Source organism: Scyliorhinus canicula, chromosome 6 (genome assembly GCF_902713615.1).
Source record: "Scyliorhinus canicula chromosome 6, sScyCan1.1, whole genome shotgun sequence".
Classification (NCBI taxonomy): Eukaryota; Metazoa; Chordata; class Chondrichthyes; order Carcharhiniformes; family Scyliorhinidae; genus Scyliorhinus; species Scyliorhinus canicula.
The window spans coordinates 171723566-171747207 of NC_052151.1; the positions used below are offsets into that span (position 1 = coordinate 171723566).

Genomic DNA, 23642 nt, shown 5'->3' on the forward strand with positions numbered 1-23642 from the left:
GAGGGACTGAAGTGTTTAGCCCTAGCTAAGCAGGTCATGGAACTTAGTGGGACACAGATGATGTAATTAATGGGAGGAGCCAGATCTGTCTGTAGTTTTGCAGTCTCTGTCTAGTGCTCAGGGTTTTAAGATGAAGAGCAGTTTTGCCAAACGCTGTTAGGTTGAGCAGAGGTGTATGGTGTCTACTCTTGAAAAGACCTCTCTTCAAAAATCTCTACACAGCTAAGCACGGAAACCTGTTGTGTTAACTTTATAAGTGCCATTTGAACTGTATTGGCTTGCTTAGAGTTAGTAGCAAGTATAGATAGGAGGTTGAGGTTGAAGTTTTTCCTTGTGTTTAAGAAATGTTTAACAGATAATTGCAAAGCTAATTCTTCGATGTTACTATGGTTAATTCTGTGTTTAAATTAAAATTTGTTTTCACAAAATATATCTATTGATCAGAGTCATCAATCCTGGGGTAAAGTACCCTTTCCTCACAGTTTTAGAAATTAACAAAAATTGTTTGGGGTTCTCGTCAGGTTTCCTAACAAATGTTGGGGTCTCGTCTGGTATCCCAACACCAGGACGCTGACACCATTCAGTTTAAGTAGACCCCATCACAAAAGAGACAGCGCCCTCTTTCTCCGATGCAGGTGTCAATGCACCATAATCAAAATCCCTTCTTCCCACGCATCACTGGAGTCATGCGTTTAATTATCTGATCTGTATGACCTGTGCAAATAGGTGCATGGCTCAGGGAACAATCCAAAGAATATTCCTACTGAAGTTCTGTGCCTTAGTTTGGACCCAATATCCTCATTCTCTCAGCCGAACTCATTCCTAGTTCTACCTATGTCATTGGTTCCTGCGTAGACCTCAACTGGATCCTTTCCTCGTATCTCATGTTTATCTTTAGCCATAAGGAGCACGAGGACCTTCTGGCCCTTCATAAATTGAGGAAACAGAAACACAATCTTTTGAATTCCCTATTGCAGATGCAGAGAACTATATCCACTGACAATATTACAACATTGTTTTTTTAGTTCCCTCGCTTGAATGGCTTTCTGTACCATGGTGCTCTGGTCAGTTTGCCCATCCATCCTTCAGTCCTTGATGTCAATCACACAAATACCAAGTACCTCATTCATACTGGTCAAAGTCAAGGAAGCTCCTGCATCACTACAACCTGCCTGACTCGCATCTTCATAAAGATTCAAGCAATCACCTTTTTTACTTCGACAACAGCTATACTCAAGGGAATATCCTAATCTGTGCATCCTGACCTCAAAATGTAGCCCTGTTATTATTCTGGTGAAACTGCATTGCTCCCACTCCGATGGTAATTATTTCTCCTGAGATGTGGTGCCCAGAATGATACCCAAAAGGGGTCCAACCAGAGTTTTATGGAACTCCCAACGAAACCTCTGCATCTTAATGTCCTTTGCAATCAAGGCCAACTTTCCATTAACCTTTAAAGTTTGTTTTTATACCTGACCATGAACTTTCAGTGACTTATGTACTTAAATAACATTGTACATACTCCTGTTAATTGTGTTACATAATACACACATGATGAACATTAACTGTTTCCCATAAATAACAAAAATGTGGTTGGTTTAAGAGGGGTGAACTTGTAATGGGTAACTCTAATAGAGGTGTAAAGCTTGGTGCCAGATACATTCTTCCCCAACTGACTTTATTAACAACTCCTTTATTTGCCATATTAACATGTCCTGCCCTTTACATTTCCATGCTGGTTCTCTCTGAAATACAAAATGGTGGCACAGTGGTTAGCACTGATGCCTCACAGCTCCAGGGACCCAGTTTCAATTCCGGCCTTGGGTGACTGTGTGTGGAGTTCGCAGTTTCTCTCTTTGTCTACATGGGTTTCCTCCTACAGTTCAAAGGTGTGCAGTTAGGGTGGATTGTCCATATCTTTTTATTAAAACAGTAAAAAATATATACAAGGCCGAACGGTACAAACACTAATTTCGTGTTGGAGGAACAGGGTACTCTCCCCTCAGTACCAATGTATGGGGAGGGGAGGGGGTGGATATTCTGATTATTAAAACAGTCCACAACACATTTCTACAAAAAAATAAATGGTACAAGCACTAAACTTTGCGCTGGAGAGACCAGATACCCTCGCCTCTGTACCAACAGAAGGGAAAGGAAGGGGTGTGGGGAGGGAGGAAGTCAGGGGAGGGGGAGGGGAGGCAATAGGGCACTGCCTGAACTATCTACGGAGGCAAAAAAATAAAAGAACCTTGAATTATGATGTGCCGGATTCCGGGAGTCCCCCAGAGGACAACACAGTGTCAGGCACGAGTGAGCCCCTCACCCTACTGCAGAGAGCCTCGGGTGCATCCTGCGCTCCCCCAAAAGGTTAGGTTAGGTTATGGGAATAGGGTGGAGGCGTGGGCTTAAGTAGAGTTCTCTTTCCAAGAGCCGGTGCAGACTCAATGGGCCAAATGGCCTCCTTTTGCACTGCTGAGATTCTATGATTCTAAAATGCTGGAAATATTCAGCAGGTCTGGCAGAATTCACAGAATGAGAAATACTTGACTTTTCAGGTCAATGGCCTTTTGTCAAAGCTGGGTCTCTCTGATCAGTTTAGATTTGTCTCAAACGTTCAGTTGCTCTGTCCCTTATAATAGTCTTGTAAGTCCCCCATAAAGGATGTTAGACTGGCTTATCATTTCCCAGTTTGAGTGTCTTACCCTTCTTAAAGAGTGGAGTAACATTGACAGTTTTCTTGTGCTTCATTTTCTAATGTGAAGATCACAGTTCCTGATTTTTCAATAACAGTTGTTGACAATTGTGAATAGCAGGTACTTTTCTAACGTTGTGGTTACAAAGTCCAGCCAATGGAATTTTACTTATTTGTACATGGTGTTAACGATCTGTTCGATAAGTGAAATGCAAACCAGACCCATAACATCCCTTGTCTTGATCACAAAGATTCATCAATTGTTTTTAAGCAACAAACAGGAGACCATTTAACCACTTGAGCCTGTTTCCCTGTTAATAGGTGATAGCTGATCTGTTTGTCATTTCTATTTACTCACTGTTGCTCCAGTTTAATTGTACCCTAAACAATGCTTATTGCTGCTGGCCTACTTGAGCACCAGATAATGTCAGCTTGCAACTATTCAAGTTCAAACAAATGTGAAAAGAGTGTGTGCTTTGGTAAATATAGTTTACAAGGATAATTATTGTTTGTACATTAATAGATAATTTGAACTACATGCATTATCTAACCAGAATCATGCAGCTTTATAGTAGTGTTATTTTTTGGAACAACCGTAGTTATTTGAAATGTACATGGCCACGAACACTCCTGGGATCAGTTAGACGTCTATCAGTGCAGTAACAGAACAAGGGCAGACATTGTTGACTTCTTGTTGCACTGTTTTCCTTTTTGGTTATTTTCATCTCCCAACTATTTTAGTATTTAATGCTTGAACCTGTATTTGTAATTAAAGAATCTACCCAATTGAGAAACACATTAATGTGATGAAAGACCCTGGCTGCCTTGTCCACCAGGAGTGAGTTAGTTCTGCGTAACCTTTAATTAGCGCTTTCATTTTCAGTCTGCTTCCAAATGTCCTCTTTTGTTGACATAAAAAAGGGGTTTCAACATGCTGGTTTCATTTTCTAAGCGATTCCATGTTCACTGTTCTCTCCTGGGACCAGTTAGAACTCTTGTCAGTGCAGTAGCAGAACAAGGTCAGAGGTTGTTGACTGCACTGTTTTCCTTCTAGATAGTTTAGCGCTTTTATCCAGCTCTGTCCCTAATGTACTTCTGTTTACTTGACTGTATTGCATGATACTTCTCAGACCTAGAATTATCTTTCAACCATGAAATCGTGTGTGCCTCTGGCATATCTATCCATGTAACTTCTCATAATATTTTATTTCCAAAGTAACCTACTCCATAACCTTTCCTTTTATGCATTTTTCATATCATTTTGATGTTCCTCTCAACTGAAGTCGCTGCCGTCCAGTCTAATACAAATCTCATGGCTGCGTCCCTATGTACGGTCCCATCAGGAATCTTCGAGCCTCAGCTTGACCCTTCAGCGATTTAAATAGTGCTCAGAAGTAAGAATTGTCACTGGTTGCTACCCCTCCCTTTCCTCAGTTCAAGTGATGAGACGTGCTGCTCTGCTGATAGAGCTTCCAGTTAACTCAGGCAGACCAGTGGCCTGAGACTTTTTATCATCTGTAACTCAGTACTGCACTATATGATGCATTGATGGATTCATTGGAGCCCCCTCTGCTAGATATGCTCCTGTTTACACATTCTTGTATTATATCATGAGTTGACATATAATGGGTAAAACATAACTAAGGATATGTTAAGTTAGTACTTGACTTTCCTTGTCTCCTGAAGGCATATTCATTCTAGGGTACACAGCCACAGGTGCAGCAAGTGTAGGATATTATTCGGCCACCGTGAGGAGGGAATATAGTCTCCTCACCTGTCATGCACTTAAGCAATGTTTACAGATATCTTGATTTTAAAATTTCAAATTAAATTGCTCTTTTGTTGCATGCTCTACTCTGCTCCCATGCAGTCGGTCTTAAGTATTTAAATGAAGAGAGACATCGATACCATTATTGGTTATTTTAGCAAATAAACCCGAGATGAAATTAAATGAAAATCGCTTATTGTCACGAGTAGGCTTCAAATGAAGTTACTGTGAAAAGCCCCTAGTCGCCACATTCCGGCGCCTGTTCGGGAAGGCTGTTACGGGAATCGAACCGTGCTGCTGGCCTGCTTGGTCTGCTTTCAAAGCCAGCGATTTAGCCCTGTGCTAAACAGCCCCATTGGTGTTGACAATACAAACTTTCTGTAGTCTTACTAAAAGCCAAACTTGCAGATGTTCGAAATCTGAATACAAACAGCGGATGTTAGAAATTATCAGGAGATCAGGCAGAGTCTGTGGAGAGAGAAACAGTTGACAATCGATTCAGTGACCTTTGTCAGTTCTGATGAAAGGTCATATACCCGAAACGTTAACCCAGTACTCTCTCGACAGATTCTGCCTGATCTGCTGAGCATTTTCTGTCTTTATTTACTCCTCAGGTTTTCTCAGTCCTAATAAACAACCACAAGAAAGGCAGTAATGGTATTATTTAACCAGAATTCTATTGTTGCTGTATATTCTTTTCAGTTTTGTCTGATGCTGCCTCTGTGCTTTGGAATATGTTTCTTAAATAGTACTGTTAAAACGGCAGCACTGCTGCCTCACAGCGCCAGGGTCTTGGGTTCAATTCTGGGCTTGGGTGACCGTCTGTGTGGAGTTTGCACGTTTTTCACATGTCTGCTTGAGTTTCCTCCGGGTGCTCCCGTTTCGTCCCACAGATGTGCAGGTGAGATGGATTGGCTATGCTAAATTGCTGCTTAGTGTCCAAAGATGTGCAGGTTAGGTAAAATTACAGTGATAGGGCGGGGGAGTAGTTACCGCACATTCATTTGAATCCGTCATGTTGTTTACCGAGTTTAAAGAAATAGTTTGGTTGGATTCCTTTAATGCATTAATGCAATTTTATGATTATACCTCTATATAGTTTGTTGCCTACTTTCTAGGTTTTAAAAAAAGAATAAGTTTCTCCAGTCCTTACTCCGAACACATTCCCTGACCCAAAGCATTAACCTTGGGTTTTTCACACGATGTACAGTGAATGGAGATATTCCTGATTTATTAATGATTATTGGGTTCAAGCAGTATTCAAGCAGCAGTTTGATCAATGTCTTTCTTTACCTTTTTTTTTTCTAGTGTTTCAGCTATATAGTTTAAGATCCAGTTGGGATTGTTGACTGCTGTTCTACTTTGTTCAGTCATGTTTAATGTTGAGTTGACTAACTCCTGGCTCTCTCTGTTTCATCTTCATATATTTCAACAACATCCATAGCAATCGTTCTTCCTTCCTCATCTGCATTAAGTTTCATTCGACATTGCCCTGCCTACTTTGCCATGTCGCCCAAATCTGTCACCAATTTTCAAGTTGCTTCAAGTTATCAAAAATAAAACCAGAGAAAAAATTAGTACTGCAAGGAGTTAGTTTGCACTTAAAGGTGCTTTAAAGGCATTTTCACTGCCCCATCTACTTTTGTGTCATCTGAAAAGTTTGCCACTTTCTGGAATTGCTAAATCTAGATCACACATCTGGAGGTTTACAACTCACTCCACCCAACTCCCTCCACCATAACTCTCCTGGCAAGTACCTATTGTTTCATGTCCTGTAGCTAATTCCTCAATCAACTTCAGGATTTACCCTAAACTCCCAAGCTTTGACCTTGATGAGTTTGGAATTTTGTCAAAAATCTTTTGGAAGTCGAGGTCCAGTATGTGATGGGGCCTTCTGCAGCACACGCGGAAACGGCTGCTTCAACCAATATTTTCACAGAAAAGACATAGAACATAGAACATAGAACAGTACAACACAGAACAGGCCCTTCGGCCCTCAATGTTGTGCCGAGCCATGATCACCCTACTCAAACCCACGTATCCACCCCATACCTGTAACCCAACAACCCCCCCCTTAACCTTACTTTTATTAGGACACTACGGGCAATTTAGCATGGCCAATCCACCTAACCCGCACATCTTTGGACTGTGGGAGGAAACCGGACCACCCGGAGGAAACCCACGCACACGGGGAGGACGTGCAGACTCCACACAGATAGTGACCCAGCCGGGAATCGAACCTGGGACCCTGGAGCTGTGAAGCATTTATGCTAACCACCATGCTACCCTGCTGCCCCTTGGCAGTTTTCAGATTTAGAGAACATTTGATTCTTTTCTAACCTATTGCCTTTTTAAAAAATGTTTAGTTGTTGCTTTTCAAGATGGTTATGCTTTTGATGGAACAGGCACTTTGAAGCAGTGGAGATTACTTCACACCAATTTGTGCAAGACCATGTACTGTATATGTGATAAAAAATCACTGCAGCACAACAAAAACAACTGTACAAAGCAGTTCTAATTTTGGTCATTTTTAAAGCAAATGTAATTTCCTTAGCCACCACAAAACTGACATTACAGATGTAAAAAATTGATGTAGAAATACATTACATTTATGTTAAATCAGCAATCAAGGAAACTGCTTCATAATTACTGGAAAGAAAATAAATTGATTGTTAAGAAACTCTGATATTTTCTGATCCAGTAAGTTGATAGCATGGTGTACCAGATATTGTGGATGGCTGAAGTATAATGCAGTGTAAAAAAAAATCTTTCACTTAGAAAATAATATACAAATTTTGTGGCAGCTGCCTTATTTAGTTAAAAATTTTAGCTGCTCATGCAAACATCTCTCTTTTTTCTTTTATAACTGAAACATCCCTTGGTATATCCCCATAATAACTTTAGTGTCTCAATATCGAGGAAGAAGTTGTGATTCAGTGATGTCTGCACATGCTAGCTGTGATGTTTGCTGCAAAGAAGAAAATTATGATTTCACATTGTATCAATATCAACTTATTGGATGCTGTGTTTATCATCTGGATGCTAATTATATCCTTCTTGATTTCAGCTATCAAATACTATCGGAGGGCCATGCAACTTGTACCTGACATTGAATTCAAGATCACCTATGTCCATTCTCCGGAAAGTGATGGAAATGGCAAAGCTTAGTACGTGAAAAATTACTGCTCAAACTCTACTGAGATTCAAGATGAAAAATAGAGATTATATTCTTTAGTAACTAAATTTGACTACTTGGACATTTGTGATGAAAGAATTTGGGTAAAAGAAATGCATGTAACATTTGTTTTGTAGGATGAATGTACTGTGCATTAAATTCATCATTGAATGAAAGGTTATCAGGTATTCAAAAAGACACGGGAAAAATAAAGCCAGAGCAAAGTTTAGCACTGCAAGGAGTTAGAATGCACTTTCTTTTCATGGTGCTTTAAAGGCATTATAATCCAAGTTCTCTGGCAGTACTTGTTTTACAATTACCAAATCAACTTGTGCACAGCCTACAGTTGCATGAAAAAAATGAGTTGGATATCATCAACACTCCCTCCATGACATGGAGATTGAAGTAAGGGTGACTTGCACTCAGTTTGTTGTGACACAGCAACATTTTATAAATTACTGAAGAGTGCAGTATTTATGTCTGCTATGTAATAACCCATGATGGGGAAGTTCACCATTCACTTAAATACCGATTAGTTTCTTTGACCTTTTTCTGTTTCTTTTTGAAAAATTTGATAGTAAACTAAATGGATATGTGACCGGTGTTTGTTGCTTAGGGAACTTTGGCCAGTTCCTGCTGAGAGGTTCAGATAACACTAAGTTAGGAGGCACCGTAAGTTGCGTAGGTGAGAACAAGTTTCAAAGGGACATAAACTGGTTAAGTGAGCAAAACTGCAGTAGCTAGTATTAAATATTTGGAAGTGTGAATTAATCCACATCGGATCCAAGAATAACAAATGAATAGAAGCTAAAAACTGGAGGAGGAAAATTGTGTTTATAAAAGTTTACAAACCACTAAAAGTTAATGCACAGGTAGACAGTGTGGTTGAAACTTCCAGTGAGATATTAGCCTTCATCTGAAGTATTGGAAAACAAAAGGGTGGAGGAAAATGTTCAGTCATACGATGAATGCTGTGGTCAGATCTCGTCTGGAGAATCAAGTTCAGATCTGGGCACTTCCTCAGGAAGCATACATTAGCCTTGGTGGGGAGGTACGGGTGGGTGAAATGCAAAATTATTCTAGGACTCAAAAGGTTGAATCATATGCACAAGTTACACAGCTCTTGGTTATAATTCCTAGGATTTGGAAAAATATGGGGTGATCCAGTTGTCAATTTTGATATTACCTGATGGAGCAGATCCAAAGTAATTATTTCCGTAGTGAGCGACTTCAGAACAAGGGGATGAAATCTTGAGCTCGGCCATTCTGAAGTGAAGTTAAGAATTACTTTCTCACACAAAGGGTAGTGGAAATGTGAAATTTCCTCCCTCGGTGGCTAAAGCTGCTGGATCAATTGACATAATAATAATCACAAGTCGGCTTACGTTAACACTGCAATGAAGTTGCTGTGTAAATTTCCGAGTCGCCACAATCCCGCGTCTGTTCGGGTACACGGGGAGAATTCACCTAACAGCACGTCTTTCGGGACTTGTGGGAGGAAACTGGAGCACCCGGAGGAAACCCACACAGACACGGGGAGAATGTGCAGACTCCGCACAGACAGTGACCCAAGCCAGGAATCGAACCCGGATTCCTGGTGCTGTGAAGCAACAGCGCTAACCACTGTGCTACAGTGCCGCCCATATTCCAAACTGAGTAAGTGTTTCAAAAGATGTGTATCTAAGGCAAATGAATGGAATTAAGTGTAAGTCAGCCCTTATGTAACTAACTGACAGAACAGGCTTGAGGAACTGAATGACGTACTCCTCTTTTCTGTGTTTTGTCAATGGAATAGTACTTTTAGCTTCCTGATTTAACTGGGTGGCCTCTTGTGAAAATCATTTACATACTCAAATTAATTTAACTTAAGCTAGTGTTCTAAAATTCATGAGACCCAGCCCAATCCCTTCAATCTTCTCCCATCCTGTTAAAAAATTTCAAGCTCGACTGTGATACCATAGGTCATGTCTTTCCTCTAATATCTTGCATGTGGCTGCAATTTGTGCTTGTGGCCCTTCGAGTATGGGTTTTGCAGACTCTATGGGCAGGATTTTCTGAAAATGGTGCAATGTCCCCACGCCGGCCGTAAAACTGGCGCCAACCAGTGGTTCGCGCTGCTAGGGCCGGCGCATTCCCGCGCATGTGGGAGGGCTCTCTTCTCCACACCGGCCCCCGGCAATATGGCGGAGCCCTACAGGGGCCCGGCGGGGAGGAAAAAGAAGGCCCCCTCACAGAACCAGCCCGCCTGCAGATCAGTAGGCCCAAATCGCGGGCCAGGCCACCGTGGGCCCTGCCCGCAGGGTCGGATCTCCCCTGCGCCCCCTCCCAGGACCGCCCCCCTACACTTCCCTGCCAGGTCCTGCCGTGCGTGACGTGAGTAATTCAAGCCGGCGGGACTGCCAAAACGTTACGGCCACTCAGCCCATTGGGGCCCGGAGATGCGCCGGGAGGGCCGCTGTCAACAGCCCCCGACCAGCGTGTCGGGAATCCCGCCGCCCCCCGAAAAACGGCGCCTGAGAATAGGGCCGCCGGCGGCGGGCGGGATCCGCGCCTCCCCCCGGGAATTCTCTTACCTGGCGCAGGGTCGGAGAATCCCAACCCATAACTGTACTACAGTAGAAGCAAACTCAATGCAGACTGGGAATTAAATATAGAACTTTTATGGTCTAAAGCATAGAACTAATGGGTTGGCTTCACCATTAAAAACAAACTAGCTGACCATCCCGGAGACTCCCCTTGCAGGATAAACAAACTGCTCATGACCCAGCAAGCCCAGAGCCAGTTATGAGCATGTATGCCCCAACATTGGAAGCTACACATGAGTCCAAAGAGGAATTTTACTTCAGCCCCAAGCAATCATTGAACTGAGTCCCAATGGCCGACAAATTGATCCTCCTTGGTGACCTCCATGCCAGAGTTGAAAAGGATGCAAACATCTGGGGAGGTGTAAACAGCAGAGATGGGATAGAGAAATCCAGCACCAATAATACCCTGCAAATCCAGCACCAATGGTACCCTGCTCCTGACAAAATGCCGAGAACACAGCCTTCTCAGAACCAACACCTCATTCCGTCTGAGAGACAAGTTCAAGACTTCATGTCAACACGCCACTCCAAGCACAGGCACTTGCTCAAGTGTATCATTGTCCAAATGAGAGACTGCAAGGATGTGCAACATGACAGAAGCTGACTGATGACTACAAGGTGTACCATCGTTGCATCCGCTCTGTGATCAACATCAGCGTAGCCCCAAAGCAGCGACTGTTGCAAATCACGCTAGTGTTATCTTCGAGGGTATCCCAACTTGGAACACCGGTTCATGGGGGTGTACAGTTTTGTTTTTGGAATAGTGTGAGGAGTCAAGTAAAACTCCAGTGAGAATAATTAGTCCAATCGTCATGTAACAATTATTAAAGTCTATTTATTAAGTTAAAGAAAAGATACAGGAACAGGACTACGCAACTCAGACAATAAAGTATATGAACCACCAACACACAGTTAATGCAGAATGTGACCCTTGTTCCAAAATATATCTATGATCCCTGAACTCCTGAACACTTTCCCTGTCCCCCAAACAATATCCAAGTTAAATAGATTTATAAGTTAAATCGAGCTTATAATTCCGACACTATACAGGGCTGATTATCAAGTTTGGAAAATAACTTTCCCTTGTCGATAAAAGATATTTGAACTCCCTTTATGAAGGTTTCTGCACTGATTTGGCTCTAAGACCCAGAAGCTGTTAGATGTAAAACTTGCCCTCTTAGCTATTAAATGTAAACAAAAACGGTCTCCAGGCTGCTCGATGTAAACTGACCAACACACTGACCTCCCTGCTTCCAGTCACCTAGATCAGCTGTTTCCACTAAAAGATGATTCACACCGGATTCCTGCTAATCTAGTTACTGGGAAAAACTCATCTCATCCTGTCTTTTGAATGCTGGCTACTGCTGTCACTGGGCAGATTTCTACCTGTTGATGGGCATGTTGCATCCTATTGTGCCTTGTTGAATTCATGTTACTGCTGTTACTCAGAAACAATGTTCTAGAAAAATCAACTGCAGCACTCGATGACCCTGAGAAGAGAGCCCTATCCAATTAGCGCCTCACTCTCAGCCTGATGACTCCTTGTGACTGAGATGCTGAGAGGTTGTTTCCCCTTGTCTAGGACCAGAGGGCATAATCTGAGACGAAGGGGACATCCATTTAAGACCAAGATGAGGAGGAATGTCATCCTTCCGAGGATGGTGAATCTCTGGAATTCTTTACCATAGTGGGCTATAGAGACTAAGTCATTAAGTATGCTCAAGGTTGGGCAGCAGGATGGCACAGTGGTTAGCACTGCTGCATCACAGCGCTGAGGACCCGGGTTCAATCTCGGTCCCGAGTCACTGTCCGTGTGGCGTTTACACATTCTCCTGTGTTTGCGTGGGTCTCACCCCACCCCCAAAAGATGTGCAGGGTAGGTGGATTGGCCACTTCATTGGCAAAAAAATATAATTGGGTACCTTAAATTTATTTTAAAACATTTTTAAAATGTGCACGGCTGAGATAGACTTATTTTTAATCAGTAAAGAATCCAAGGCTATGGGGATTAAGCGGGAAAGTGAAGTTGAGTGCAAATCAAGGACAGAGAGTCGGCCAGTGTCCACTGGAAGAGACTCTGGGTGCAATTCAGCAACAGTATTCCGCCCGATGACACTCCAGAGACAACGGGTGAATTGCATGAGTGCCCAAATTGTGAGTCACCTGGCTCACTCTGCCTGACGTGATCAGAATCACAATCTCGCTGGGCGAGATCCAGATCTGCATATTTGAATGAGACAATGGGCTCATTTAAATACCCGGACTCTAGATTCACCGGGCACCTGGGCGTCAACGAGCCTGCAAGACCTCACAAGGGCATCATTCAGTGCTGGTCTAAACAACAGGGCTTGGAGGAGGAGGGGGGGGGGGGGGGGTCTTGCAGAGACCCTCTGGTGGATGGGGACAGGGCAGGGTAGTAACTTGCAGTGCAGGGTTCGGGCTCGGAGTGGGGGCCTTGCCCCTTGCCTCTTGGAGGAGGGTTTACAGGGGCCTCGACAAAGTCGGGGAAGAGGGAGACTTGAAAGGGGTTGGGTGGGTGGGGGTGGAGAAGAATCAGGGCTGCCTTTCAAAATTGTGCCTTGATTTGGGGGGAGTCGTTCGTGCTGGTGACCTAATCTCGCTAGCAAGAAATGAGTGTGGCCACGCTGGTACAAAACTCCCCGAGGCCCATACAAAAGGCAAAGTGCAGCTGAATGATGTTTCTTGCTGCTGCAACCACCGAGAAAGATCCAACCAAACACGCTCAAAAGTGGACTTTAGCTTTTGTCTGCTGAATCGGGCCTTAACCCTGGCACTGCAAGGGTACTACCCTGCTCTGTCCCCATCAACCAGAAGGTCTCTGCAAGACCCCCTCCTCCCCCAAACCCTGTTGTTGAGACCAGTACTGAATAATGCCGTTGCGAGGTCTTGCAGGCTCGGCCATTAACTCTCAGATGCCCGGTCTTCAAAGTGAGTCGGCCATCGCAGGAGTCTTCCTTGTCTTCTCCCTGTGGCGGAAGAGCTCCACATGGAGTCCCAATGCGGATTCTGCCCACTAAGGGGCTAACGGACATGATCTTCACCATGCGCCAACTACAAGAGAAATGTAGGGAACAGCACTAACTCTTGTACATGTCATTTGACTTCACAAAGGCCTTTAACACTGCCAACTGTGAGGGAATATGGTGTGTCTCTCCCTTTCGGCTGGCCCCAAACATTTGTCACCATACTCCACCTGCTCCATGATGACATGCAAACCGTGATCCTGACCAATGCATCCACCGCAGACCGAATTCACGTTTGGACTGGGTCAAGCAAGGCTATGTCATCGCACCGCTCCTCTTGATATTCCATACTGTAATGCTCCATCTTACCCACAGACAGCTCCCTGCTGGAGTGGAGCTAAACTACAGAACAAATAGGAATCTATTCAACCTCCTCCAGCTGCAGGCCAGATCCAAGTTGCCCCATCCTCTATCGTTGAACTGTTGTAAGCAGACAATTCTTGCTCCTGTGCACACTTGAAGGACAAACTCCAAACCATTGTCAATGCCTACACCAAAATGTTGAGAAAATGGGCCTTACACTCGAAGTCTGTACGATAAAGGTCCTCTACCAACCTCCCCAGCTAACAAAATCTACGATGAGGCAACGTGGACCACTTTTCATACCTTGGGAGCATACCTTCAACCAGGGCACACATGGACTTCAAGGTTCAACACTGCTGTCAGTGTTACCTGAGGAACAGTGTTTTGAAGACCAGCATCTCACCAAGCTCATGGTCTGCAGAGCAGTAGTGAACCCTTTGATATAGCTCTGACGTGGACTACGTTTACCAAAGCTTGTACAGAGTCAATATTAATTCCTTATTTTTATACTCTGTCACTGTATAAATTCTAGATTCTACGTGTCCAACCTAATGGCTTTTTCAGCCTGCACTGCCACCATTCCTCCTAAATATCTCTTTTCATCTACCCTATTAGGAATCTGAACATTTAGAATGTGCATCCTTTCACTTTAATTTTGTCACTCTGCATTACTTCATATTTCTCCCTGTCAAAAGGGCTCTGCATTTATCTGAATTGAACTAAATCTGTTCATGTGTTCAACGAACTCGCTTAAGTACTGTAACCTCATTATGATTACAAACCTTTCCTAAGATGCCTATACCTTTTTCGTTTCCCGCTATCTTGTGGTCAACAATGTGGTCCAAATATGATAGCGAGTCACTGATTATTAATTTAGTTCTACCAGACTGTTTTTTGAGCAGCACCATCAAGAAAAAGTTCCCTTACCATGACTGTGATTACATCGGTTGAAGATTGCAACTATTTTATTCCTTCACTTGTGCCTCATGAAAATTCTACATTTTGTAATATTCTGGGGCAACGTGGTCTCAAGACCCCTCTCCCCAGCACACACCTGGCATACATCCAAGCAATCGAAAACAAGCTGGATGAACTTAACGCTAGACTTACCTCTCAGAGGGAAGTAAGAGACTGCTGTGTGCTCTGTTTCACAGAGACATGGCTCACCCCTGCCACACCGGGCTGTGCCATACAACCTGAAGGCTTCTCAATTCACCGGACAGACTGCACCGCATCATCAGGCAATGCAAAGGGTGGAGGGGTTTGCCTCCTCATCAACTCCTCCTGATGCTTGGATGTGGCGACCCTGGCGACCTACTGCTCCCCGGATATGGAATACCTGACCGTGAATTGCCACCCATACTATTCCACGTGAATTCACTTCAGCCATTATCACAGCGATCTACATCCTACCCCAGTCAGAAGCAAAGAAGGCGTTGGACGAATTGTACACCGTTATAAACAACTACGAAACAGAACACCCGGAGGCCTTGTTCATCGTGGCCGGAGACTTCAACAAACCCAACCTCAAGTGTGTGCTGCCAAAATTCCACCAGCACATCTCCTGTCCCACCAGGGGCAGCAACACTCTTGACCACTGCTACTGAAAAACCAAGTGCACCTACCTTTCCATCCCCTGACTGCACTTTGGGATATCAGACCATAAGACGGTGCTCCTTCTCCCGGCATAGAAGCAGAAACTCAAGCGGGAGAATCCAGCTCAGAAGGTCGTGCAGTGCTGGTCCGAGGAAACAGAAGAGCTCTTGCGTGACTGCTTCGAGACAGTGGACTGGTCTATATTTAAGAGCACTGTGACCAACATAAATGAGTATGCCACCACCGTCACAGACTTCATCAGCAAATGTGTGGATGACTGCGTGCCAAAGAAAGCAGTATGTACGTTCCCCAACCAAACCATGGCTCAATCGCAAGATTGACTCCCTACTGAAGGACAGGTCTTTGGCGTTCAAGTCAGATGACCCTGACCTTTACAAGAAATCCAGATACGACCTCCGCAATGCCATCCGAGATGCCAAGAGATAATATCAAACAAAGCTAGAGACACAGACAGGCTCTCGGCGGTTGTGGCAAGGCCTAAACAACATAGAACAGTACAGCACAGAACAGGCCCTTCGGCTCTCAATGTTGTGCCGATCATTGTCCGAAACCAAGATCAAGCTCTCCCACTCCCTGTCATTCTGGTGTGCTCCATGCGCCTATCCATGCGCTTGAAAGTTCCTAAAGTGTCCGACTCCACTATCACAGCAGGCAGTCCATTCCAAACCCTAACCACTTTGAGTAAAGAACCTACCTCGAACATCTCTCCCATATCCCCCCCCCCCTCCCCCAAACCTTATAGTTATGCCTGATATGGCTTCTAGTTACGCAGGATATAGATCGGTTGAAGACTTGGGCGGGCTACAAAGCGAAGATGAGCAGCATCTCCGACAGCAGCACACCCTTCCCCGATGAACTCAATGCATTCTATGCTTGGTTCCAGCAGGAAACCAACAATCCGCTGTCGAGTGCCCCAGCAGCCCATAACTCACCCATACCCACCATCACAGCTTCCAAAGTCAGATCGGCCTTCCTGAAAGTGAACCCTCGGAAGGCAACGGGCCCAGACAGGATCCCTCGTCATGCACTCGGAGCCTGCGCGGACCAGCTGGCAGATGTGTTTACGGACATCTTTAACCTGTCCCTCCTCCACTCCGAGGCCCCCACCTTCTTCAAGAAGACCATCATCATACCGGTGCCAAAGAAGAACCAGACAACGTGCCTCAATGACTACCGTCCGGTAGCTCTGACTTCAGTCGTAATGAAGTGCTTCTAGAGGTTGGTCATGCAGCGCATCATCTCCATGCTCCCAGAACGCCTTGATCCACTGCAGTTCTACCGCCGCAACCGGTACACAGCAGACGCCATTTCCCTGGCCCTACGCTCATCCCTAGAGCATCTCGACAACTAGGACTCTTACATCAGACTCCTATTTATTGACTACAGCTCCGCCTTCAACACCATAATCCCAGCCAAGCTCCTATCAAAGCTCCAAAGTCTAAGACTTGGCTCCTCACTCTGCAACTGGATTCTCAACTTTCTGACCCACAGACCACAATCAGTAAGAATAAACAAAACACCTCCTCCACAATAGTCCTCAATACCGGGGCCCCGCAAGGCTGTGTACTTAGCCCCCTACTCTACTCCCTGTACACAAACGGCTGCGTGGCAAAATTTGTTTCCAACTCCATCTACAAGTTTGCTGACGATACAACCATAGTGGGCCGGATCTCTAATAACGACGAGTCAGAATACAGGAGAGAGATAGAGAACTGAATGGAGTGGTGCAGCAACAACAATCTCTCCCTCAATGCCAGAAAAACTAAAGAGCTGGTCATTGACTTTAGGAAGAAAAGTACTGTACACACCCCTGTCGGCATCAACAGGGCCGAGGTGGAGATGGTTCGCAATTTTAAATTCCTAGGGGTGCGCATCGCCAAAAATCTGTCCTGGTCTACGCACGTCGACGCTACCACCAAAAACGCACAACAGCGCCTATACTTCTTAAGGAAACTAAAAACATTTGGCATGTCCACATTAACTCTTACCAACTTTTACAGATGCACCATAGAATGCATCCTATCTGGCTGCATCACAGCCTGGTATGGTAACTGCTCGGCCCAGGACCGCAACAAACTTCAGAGAGTTGTGAACACAGCCCAGTCCATCACACGAACCTGCCTCCCATCCATTGACTCCATCTACACCTCCCGCTGCCTGGGGAAAACGGGCAGCATAATCAAAGACCCCTCCCGCCCGGCTTACTCACTCTTCCAACTTCTTCCATCGGGCAGGAGATACAGAAGTCTGAGAACACGCACGAACAGACTCAAAAACAGCTTCCCCACTGTTACCAGACTCCTAAACGACCCTCTTATGGACTGACCTCATTAACACTACACCCCTGTATGCCTCATCCAATGCTGGTGCTTACAAAGTTACATTGTGTACCTTGTGTTGCCCTATGATGTATTTTCTTTTATTTCTTTTTCTTTTCATGTACTTAATGATCTGTTGATCTGCTCGCAGAAAAATACTTTTCACTGTACCTCGGTACACGTGACAAACAAATCCAATCCAATCCAACCTGGCTAAAACCTAGTTTCTATCAAGGCTATTCCAGTTATTGTCTCCAGTTCTCAACTTTAATTCTAGTGCTTTGTTCATTCACAAATAAGTACTGGGCAGAATGGTAACACAGTGGCTAACACAGTTGCTTACCAGCTCCAGGGTTCCAGGTTTGATTCCCGGCTTGGGTCACTGTCTGTGCGGAGTCTTCACGTTCTCCCCGTGTCTGCATGGGTTTCCTCCGGGTGTCTCATCTTTAATTCACTCTGATATGTAATTTGTCTATTTACCTAATAGCGCATCTTTCCATATTGCTCTCCTGAGTCTACCCTCAAGAATAGTTAACATTAACCCTCCTGACTTGCCCTACAATTTTGACCATTTGTGGTTTAATCCTCCCTTACTACTCAATTTACCCTGCCTGTGAGGACATCTGTGCTGGTTATGTTAAAGAGAGAACCATCCTGTTTATAAAGCTGCTGCTGCCTCAGAATTGGTGCAAGTGACCTAGAAATCGGAAACCTACCTTTCTGCACCATCTGTCAAAGTGTTAATTATTCTAACCTCACTGACCTAGCATGTGGCAGCAGGAGTAATCTCAGAATCACAATCCTCAAGGTCCTGTTTTTTGATCTAACATCTATTTCCTCAAACATCTCCATTTTCTCTTCCTTACATCTTCGATGCTAACATGGATTGCTTACTACTCCTATCTAGCATCTTCATTATATCCTTTACCTACGAGCAACAGATTATTTGGAAGTTTGCAGCTACGGAAAAAGCTCTCTCTCTCTCTCTCTCTCTCTCTCTCTCTCTCTCTAATAATAGAATCTTGCATAACTGGACCAATTGGCTCAAGTACATTCTGTGAATTCTATGGACTGGATTCTCTGCCCCACGACACCGCAATGCAGATGACGATCGGGCAGAGAATCAGCCGGAAATAGAGGTTTGCGTTGGGCGTCTAAGCGACCGCTGTGCTCCGGCCTTCTTCTGGCGGTGAGTTCACGGTTTGCACCAGCGGGGGATACTAATGGATGCAAATGGATCCTAATAATCCATTTAGCGGGTCTGGCACCAAATTTCCCGCTCCACCTCTCCCTGTCAGGAAGCTAGGGGGCAGTGAAATAAATCACAGTTGGGTACTCACCTGGAAGCACCACCTGTCCATTCCTTGAAAGAGAACATAGAATCATCGAATCCCTACAGTGAAGAATTAGACCATTTTGGCTCATCGTGTGTGCACCGACCCTCTGAAAGAGCACCCCCCACGCCCACGCTCTACACCTATGCTTGTAACCGAGTAACCAGACCAAATTTTTTTTTTGGACACTAAGAGGCAATTGAGTAGCCCAACTGTCAGTGTTTAAAACAGCGAGAGGAGAGCCGGCAGTTTCAGTGTTTAAAACAGCGAGAGGAGAGCCGGGAGTTTCAGTGTTTAGAACAGCGAGAGGAGAGCCGGGAGTTTCAGTGTTTAAAACAGCGAGAGGAGAGCCGGGAGTTTCAATGTTTAAAACAGCGAGAGGAGAGCCGGGAGTTTCAGTGTTTAAAACAGTGAGAGGAGACCGGGAGTTTCAGTGTTTAAAACAGCGAGAGGAGAGCCGGCGGTTTCTGTGTTTAAAACAGTGAGAGGAGAGCCGGGAGTTTCAGTGTTTAAAACAGCGAGAGGAGAGCCAGGAGTTTCAGTGTTTAAAACAGTGAGAGGCGAGCCGGGAGTTTCAGTGTTTAAAACAGCGAGAGGAGAGCCGGGAGTTTCAGTGTTTAAAACAGCGAGAGGAGAGCCGGGAGTTTCAGTGTTTAAAACAGTGAGAGGAGAGCCGGGAGTTTCAGTGTTTAAAACAGCGAGAGGAGAGCCGGCGGTTTCTGTGTTTAAAACAGCAAGAGGAGAGCCGGGAGTTTCAGTGTTTAAAACAGCGAGAGGAGAGCCGGGAGTTTCACAGTTTAAAACAGTGAGAGGCGAGCCGGGAGTTTCAGTGTTTAAAACAGCGAGAGGAGAGCCGGGAGTTTCAGTGTTTAAAACAGCGAGAGGAGAGCCGGCGGTTTCTGTGTTTAAAACAGTGAGAGGAGAGCCGGGAGTTTCAGTGTTTAAAACAGCGAGAGGAGAGCCGGGAGTTTCACAGTTTAAAACAGTGAGAGGCGAGCCGGGAGTTTCACAGTTTAAAACAGCGAGAGGAGAGCCGGGGGTTTCCGTGTTTAAAGCCAGCCGGGGGACTTTGCTGTCGGGCAGCCCGATGGTGGGATTCCCTCGGAAATCCCTCGTATTTCTCGCCATGTGTAAATTTGCATGGCAAGAAATACTGAATTGCTTTGCGATTTGCGTTCCCAATGGGAGAATCCTGCCCTTTCCAGTGGGAGAATCCTGCCCTATGTCTTTATTCAACGCACTTTTCACCTAGGTGATCACCTGTTCTATGATGCTGCCCTGAATGTTTCTTCTCAGTTTACCTTGTCAGTTTATCTGCCTGTTTTTCCTATTTACTCTCCCATTCAGATACTGGTATTTGCTCCATTTAGGTGAAGGCCATTCTGTCTCTAAAGATTCTCCACCCTCCGATTTCACTCCCCGAGTTTGCAATCTTTGTCATCTTAGTATCCAACACTATAAACCGATTTCAGACCCCCAGAGCTTTCCTGACACTGTCCGTGTTTAAACCCGATCCATGCGAATACTGAAGCGTTTGATTATAAAAGTTTATATTCTGGATTTTAGTCGAGAGGCATGTTCTGTTTTGTGAGAGCTATTGTGCGGTCAGGCAACTGGAAGAAAGGATTTCCTAAATATCCTGCAGTTTTTAAACTTTCTATTGGTTTTCCACCATATTGTCAGGCAAAAGACGGTTGGGCAAGTCGCCTCTCACAGAAAGCCACAACCAAGGATATCAGATGAACTTATTGGTGCATGTTGAAGATTGCAAGGATGAGCGGGTGGGGCCGGCGATGTGATGGTAGCCTACCGGTGGAACAGGCAGTGCGGGAACGAAGTGGGGTGGTCACTGGGCTCTGTTGGCCCTGGAGGAAAGACTTGTACTCTTCTCTGGCCCACAAGCAGTGCTGTAAAGGCATTGATATCACAGATTCAGCCCTTCTTGCACCTGCTCGATCTCATAAAGCCAAAGAATCAAAGCCAACATGAGTTAAAAATCAAGTGATTGTTAAAAGGAAGCCAGATTGCCTCACTTTGATATTTAAATGACCGTTATAGTATATAATGACTTGTCGCACATCTATTAAAACTGGTGATGGGTGGGTTTGAAGTGGGTTGGGCCCCTGTTTCAGATATTTGGCATTATATCCCCCCCATATTGATATGGTCGACCTATGCTTGAATTTTGCCGAAGGTTTTTAGTGTTTCCGGATTAATTTCTCTGGAAAGGAATCAAGAGTTGGGAAACAAAGTTTATTGCTAGATATAAAATTGGTTTCAATACAGAAGTAGAAGATGGGCATGTTGGAATATTTCAGGTTGAGAATAAGGTACTGTGGGAGTAAATCTTGGAACTTAAGAATTTACTTTATTTTATGGGGGGAGGGGAGAGTTCGTAATTGTAAGAAAAATCTTCCAAATCTGCAATTGACGTAATACGTGAGGGCAATACCTAATAATAAGTGCTGGAAATAGTCGGGCAGCATACGTAAAGGAACACCAAGTCATTGTTTCATGACAATGGCTTTTTGTCAGATTATCAGTCTAAATCATGAACTTGCTTTCTCGCTCCATGGATACTGCCTGACTGACTGCTTTTTCAGATTCCCAGTACCTGCGGCTTTTTCAGATTCCCAGTACCCGCGGCTTTTTCAGATTCCTAGTACCTGCTGCTTCTTCAGATTCCCAGTACCTGCTGCTTTTTCAGATTCCCAGTACCTGCTGCTTCTTCAGATTCCCAGTACCTGCTGCTTCTTCAGATTCCCAGTACCTGCTGCTTCTTCAGATTCCCAGTACCTGCTGCTTCTTCAGATTCCCAGTACCTGCTGCTTCTTCAGATTCCCAGTACCTGCTGCTTTTTCAGATTCCCAGTACCTGCTGCTTTTTCAGATTCCCAGTACCTGCTGCTTCTTCAGATTCCCAGTACCTGCTGCTTCTTCAGATTCCCAGTACCTGCTGCTTTTTCAGATTCCCAGTACCTGCTGCTTCTTCAGATTCCCAGTACCAAGCTTTTTTTATTTTGTGCGAACATATAATGAGGAACAGTGCAAGGAAATTCAGAATATCTTGGTCACGCAGTGACGGGTTAAATTAAATGTAGATAAATGTTAACATTGGAACATAAATGCCAGCAGGAATAGGCTAATTGGATTCAATTAGGTCAAGACTGATCTGTTTGCGGCTTCAATTCCACTTTCTTCTTGGAGGAGCTCTGTATTAAGTACAGAAGCAAAGAACCAAGAGAACGTATATGCCAAATAAGTTATAGAGTGTGCTGATCAAGAAAGAAAGGAGTTACAAATCTGCACTAATCTAAATTTGTGTTGGTAGCACAATGTTTAGTTGCAGCAAAAACTAGACTAAAGAGAGATTACATTAACTAAAGAATAAATTATGAACTTGAAGGTGCAAAGCTGGGTGTAACTTTTTCACCAAGTGATTAAAAAAATGAGAAAAGGTAGGACAATCACTGAAGAATTGTTAGATCTAATGGCCTTTTTATGGCCATAAAATGTGTTACAAATATTTTTTAAGAGTACATTGACGCAATCTAGTGGCCATTTTGTAGAATACTTCCTAAGTGGTGTGTATCATAGAATTTACAGTGCAGAAGGAGGCCATTCGGCCCATTGAGTCCCCACTGGCTCTTGGAAAGAGCACCCTACTTAAGCCCACACCTCCACCCTATCCCCATAACCCAGCAGCCCCATCTAACCTAACGGCAATTTAGCATGACCAATCCACCTAACCTGCACATCTTTGGACTGTGGGAGGAAACTGGGGCACCCGGAGGAAACCCACACAGACACTGGGAGAATGTACAGACTCCGTACCGACAGTGACCCAAGCGGGAATCGAAGCTGGGACCCTGGCGCTGTGAAGTCGTGCTGCCCATTTATCCATTTATCCTTAAATAATATTGTGTACCGTTTAAGGGTATCCTAAAGACATTGTGTTTGAAATGCTCCACTGTATGTGCTTCCTATATCGAAAGTATAAAATTACCTATCCGATATCCAATGTGTAGATAGGTCGATGTCAAACTGACAAACTATGTCATTTGTAGGTACAGTATCTCAAATCTGTCAAACTCGGGACTTTTGAGTCCCTGTCGGATTTTGGAACTTGCCAGTTTTTTGGGGGGAGGTGGGTACGGGGGGTAAAATCAGAGCCCCTTAATTCAGTGAATAGGAGATACATGTAATGTTTCTGCTCTCTGGGTCAGTTGAGGGCAATGTTTGCAAAGCCACTCGGTGCACACAAAACAAATGTCCGATTTTTGGACACTGCCCAGTTTTTCAGCAGCTGGATTTGAGGTACCGTAGCTGTACAGTAATGACCTTTCCGAGGAAAGTGAAACGGCCCATACAGCAGTCACTGATAGATTCATTATGCTGATTCTTATTCTCCTTCTGTTAACATTCCTAACTTTTCTCATTTCAAAAACCTTACTTTCATAACAGTAAAGAGCACACTGTGTAACTAATAAAAGCAAACAACTCCTAATGTGCTTTTGAGATATAGGCTTGATGTTAACAATAATGTTAGCCACTATTTTTGTTCTATCTCAAGATAAAATATAAAAAAACTGATGGAAGTCTGATGAAAATAAAAAGAATGCTAACAATAACATGGGCTGTTTACAGGCTCTTATCTTTAGCAATCTTTTTGTAATTGTTAGCAAATCAGTGCTTTTGAAATATTCTTGATGTCACCGCCAGTGCTTGTTTTGCTTAGTCTTAGAAAGTAACTCCTTTGTCTTGCTATCATAGTTCCTACAAAGGACTAATGTGGAAAGTTAACCCA

The 23642-nt window shown here is 44.3% G+C and overlaps 1 protein-coding gene across 3 annotated transcripts in view; it reads left to right on the top strand.

The window, feature by feature from the left end:
• The window catches only part of fbxo9 (F-box protein 9), a 118956-nt gene that overhangs the window by 49420 nt on the left and 45894 nt on the right, over positions 1-23642 (top strand). For all 3 annotated transcript variants that reach the window (XM_038800440.1, XM_038800441.1, XM_038800442.1), the window contains one exon: positions 7528-7627. In XM_038800440.1, the coding sequence (XP_038656368.1) occupies positions 7528-7627 (100 nt within the window). The remainder of the gene's footprint in view (positions 1-7527; positions 7628-23642) is intronic.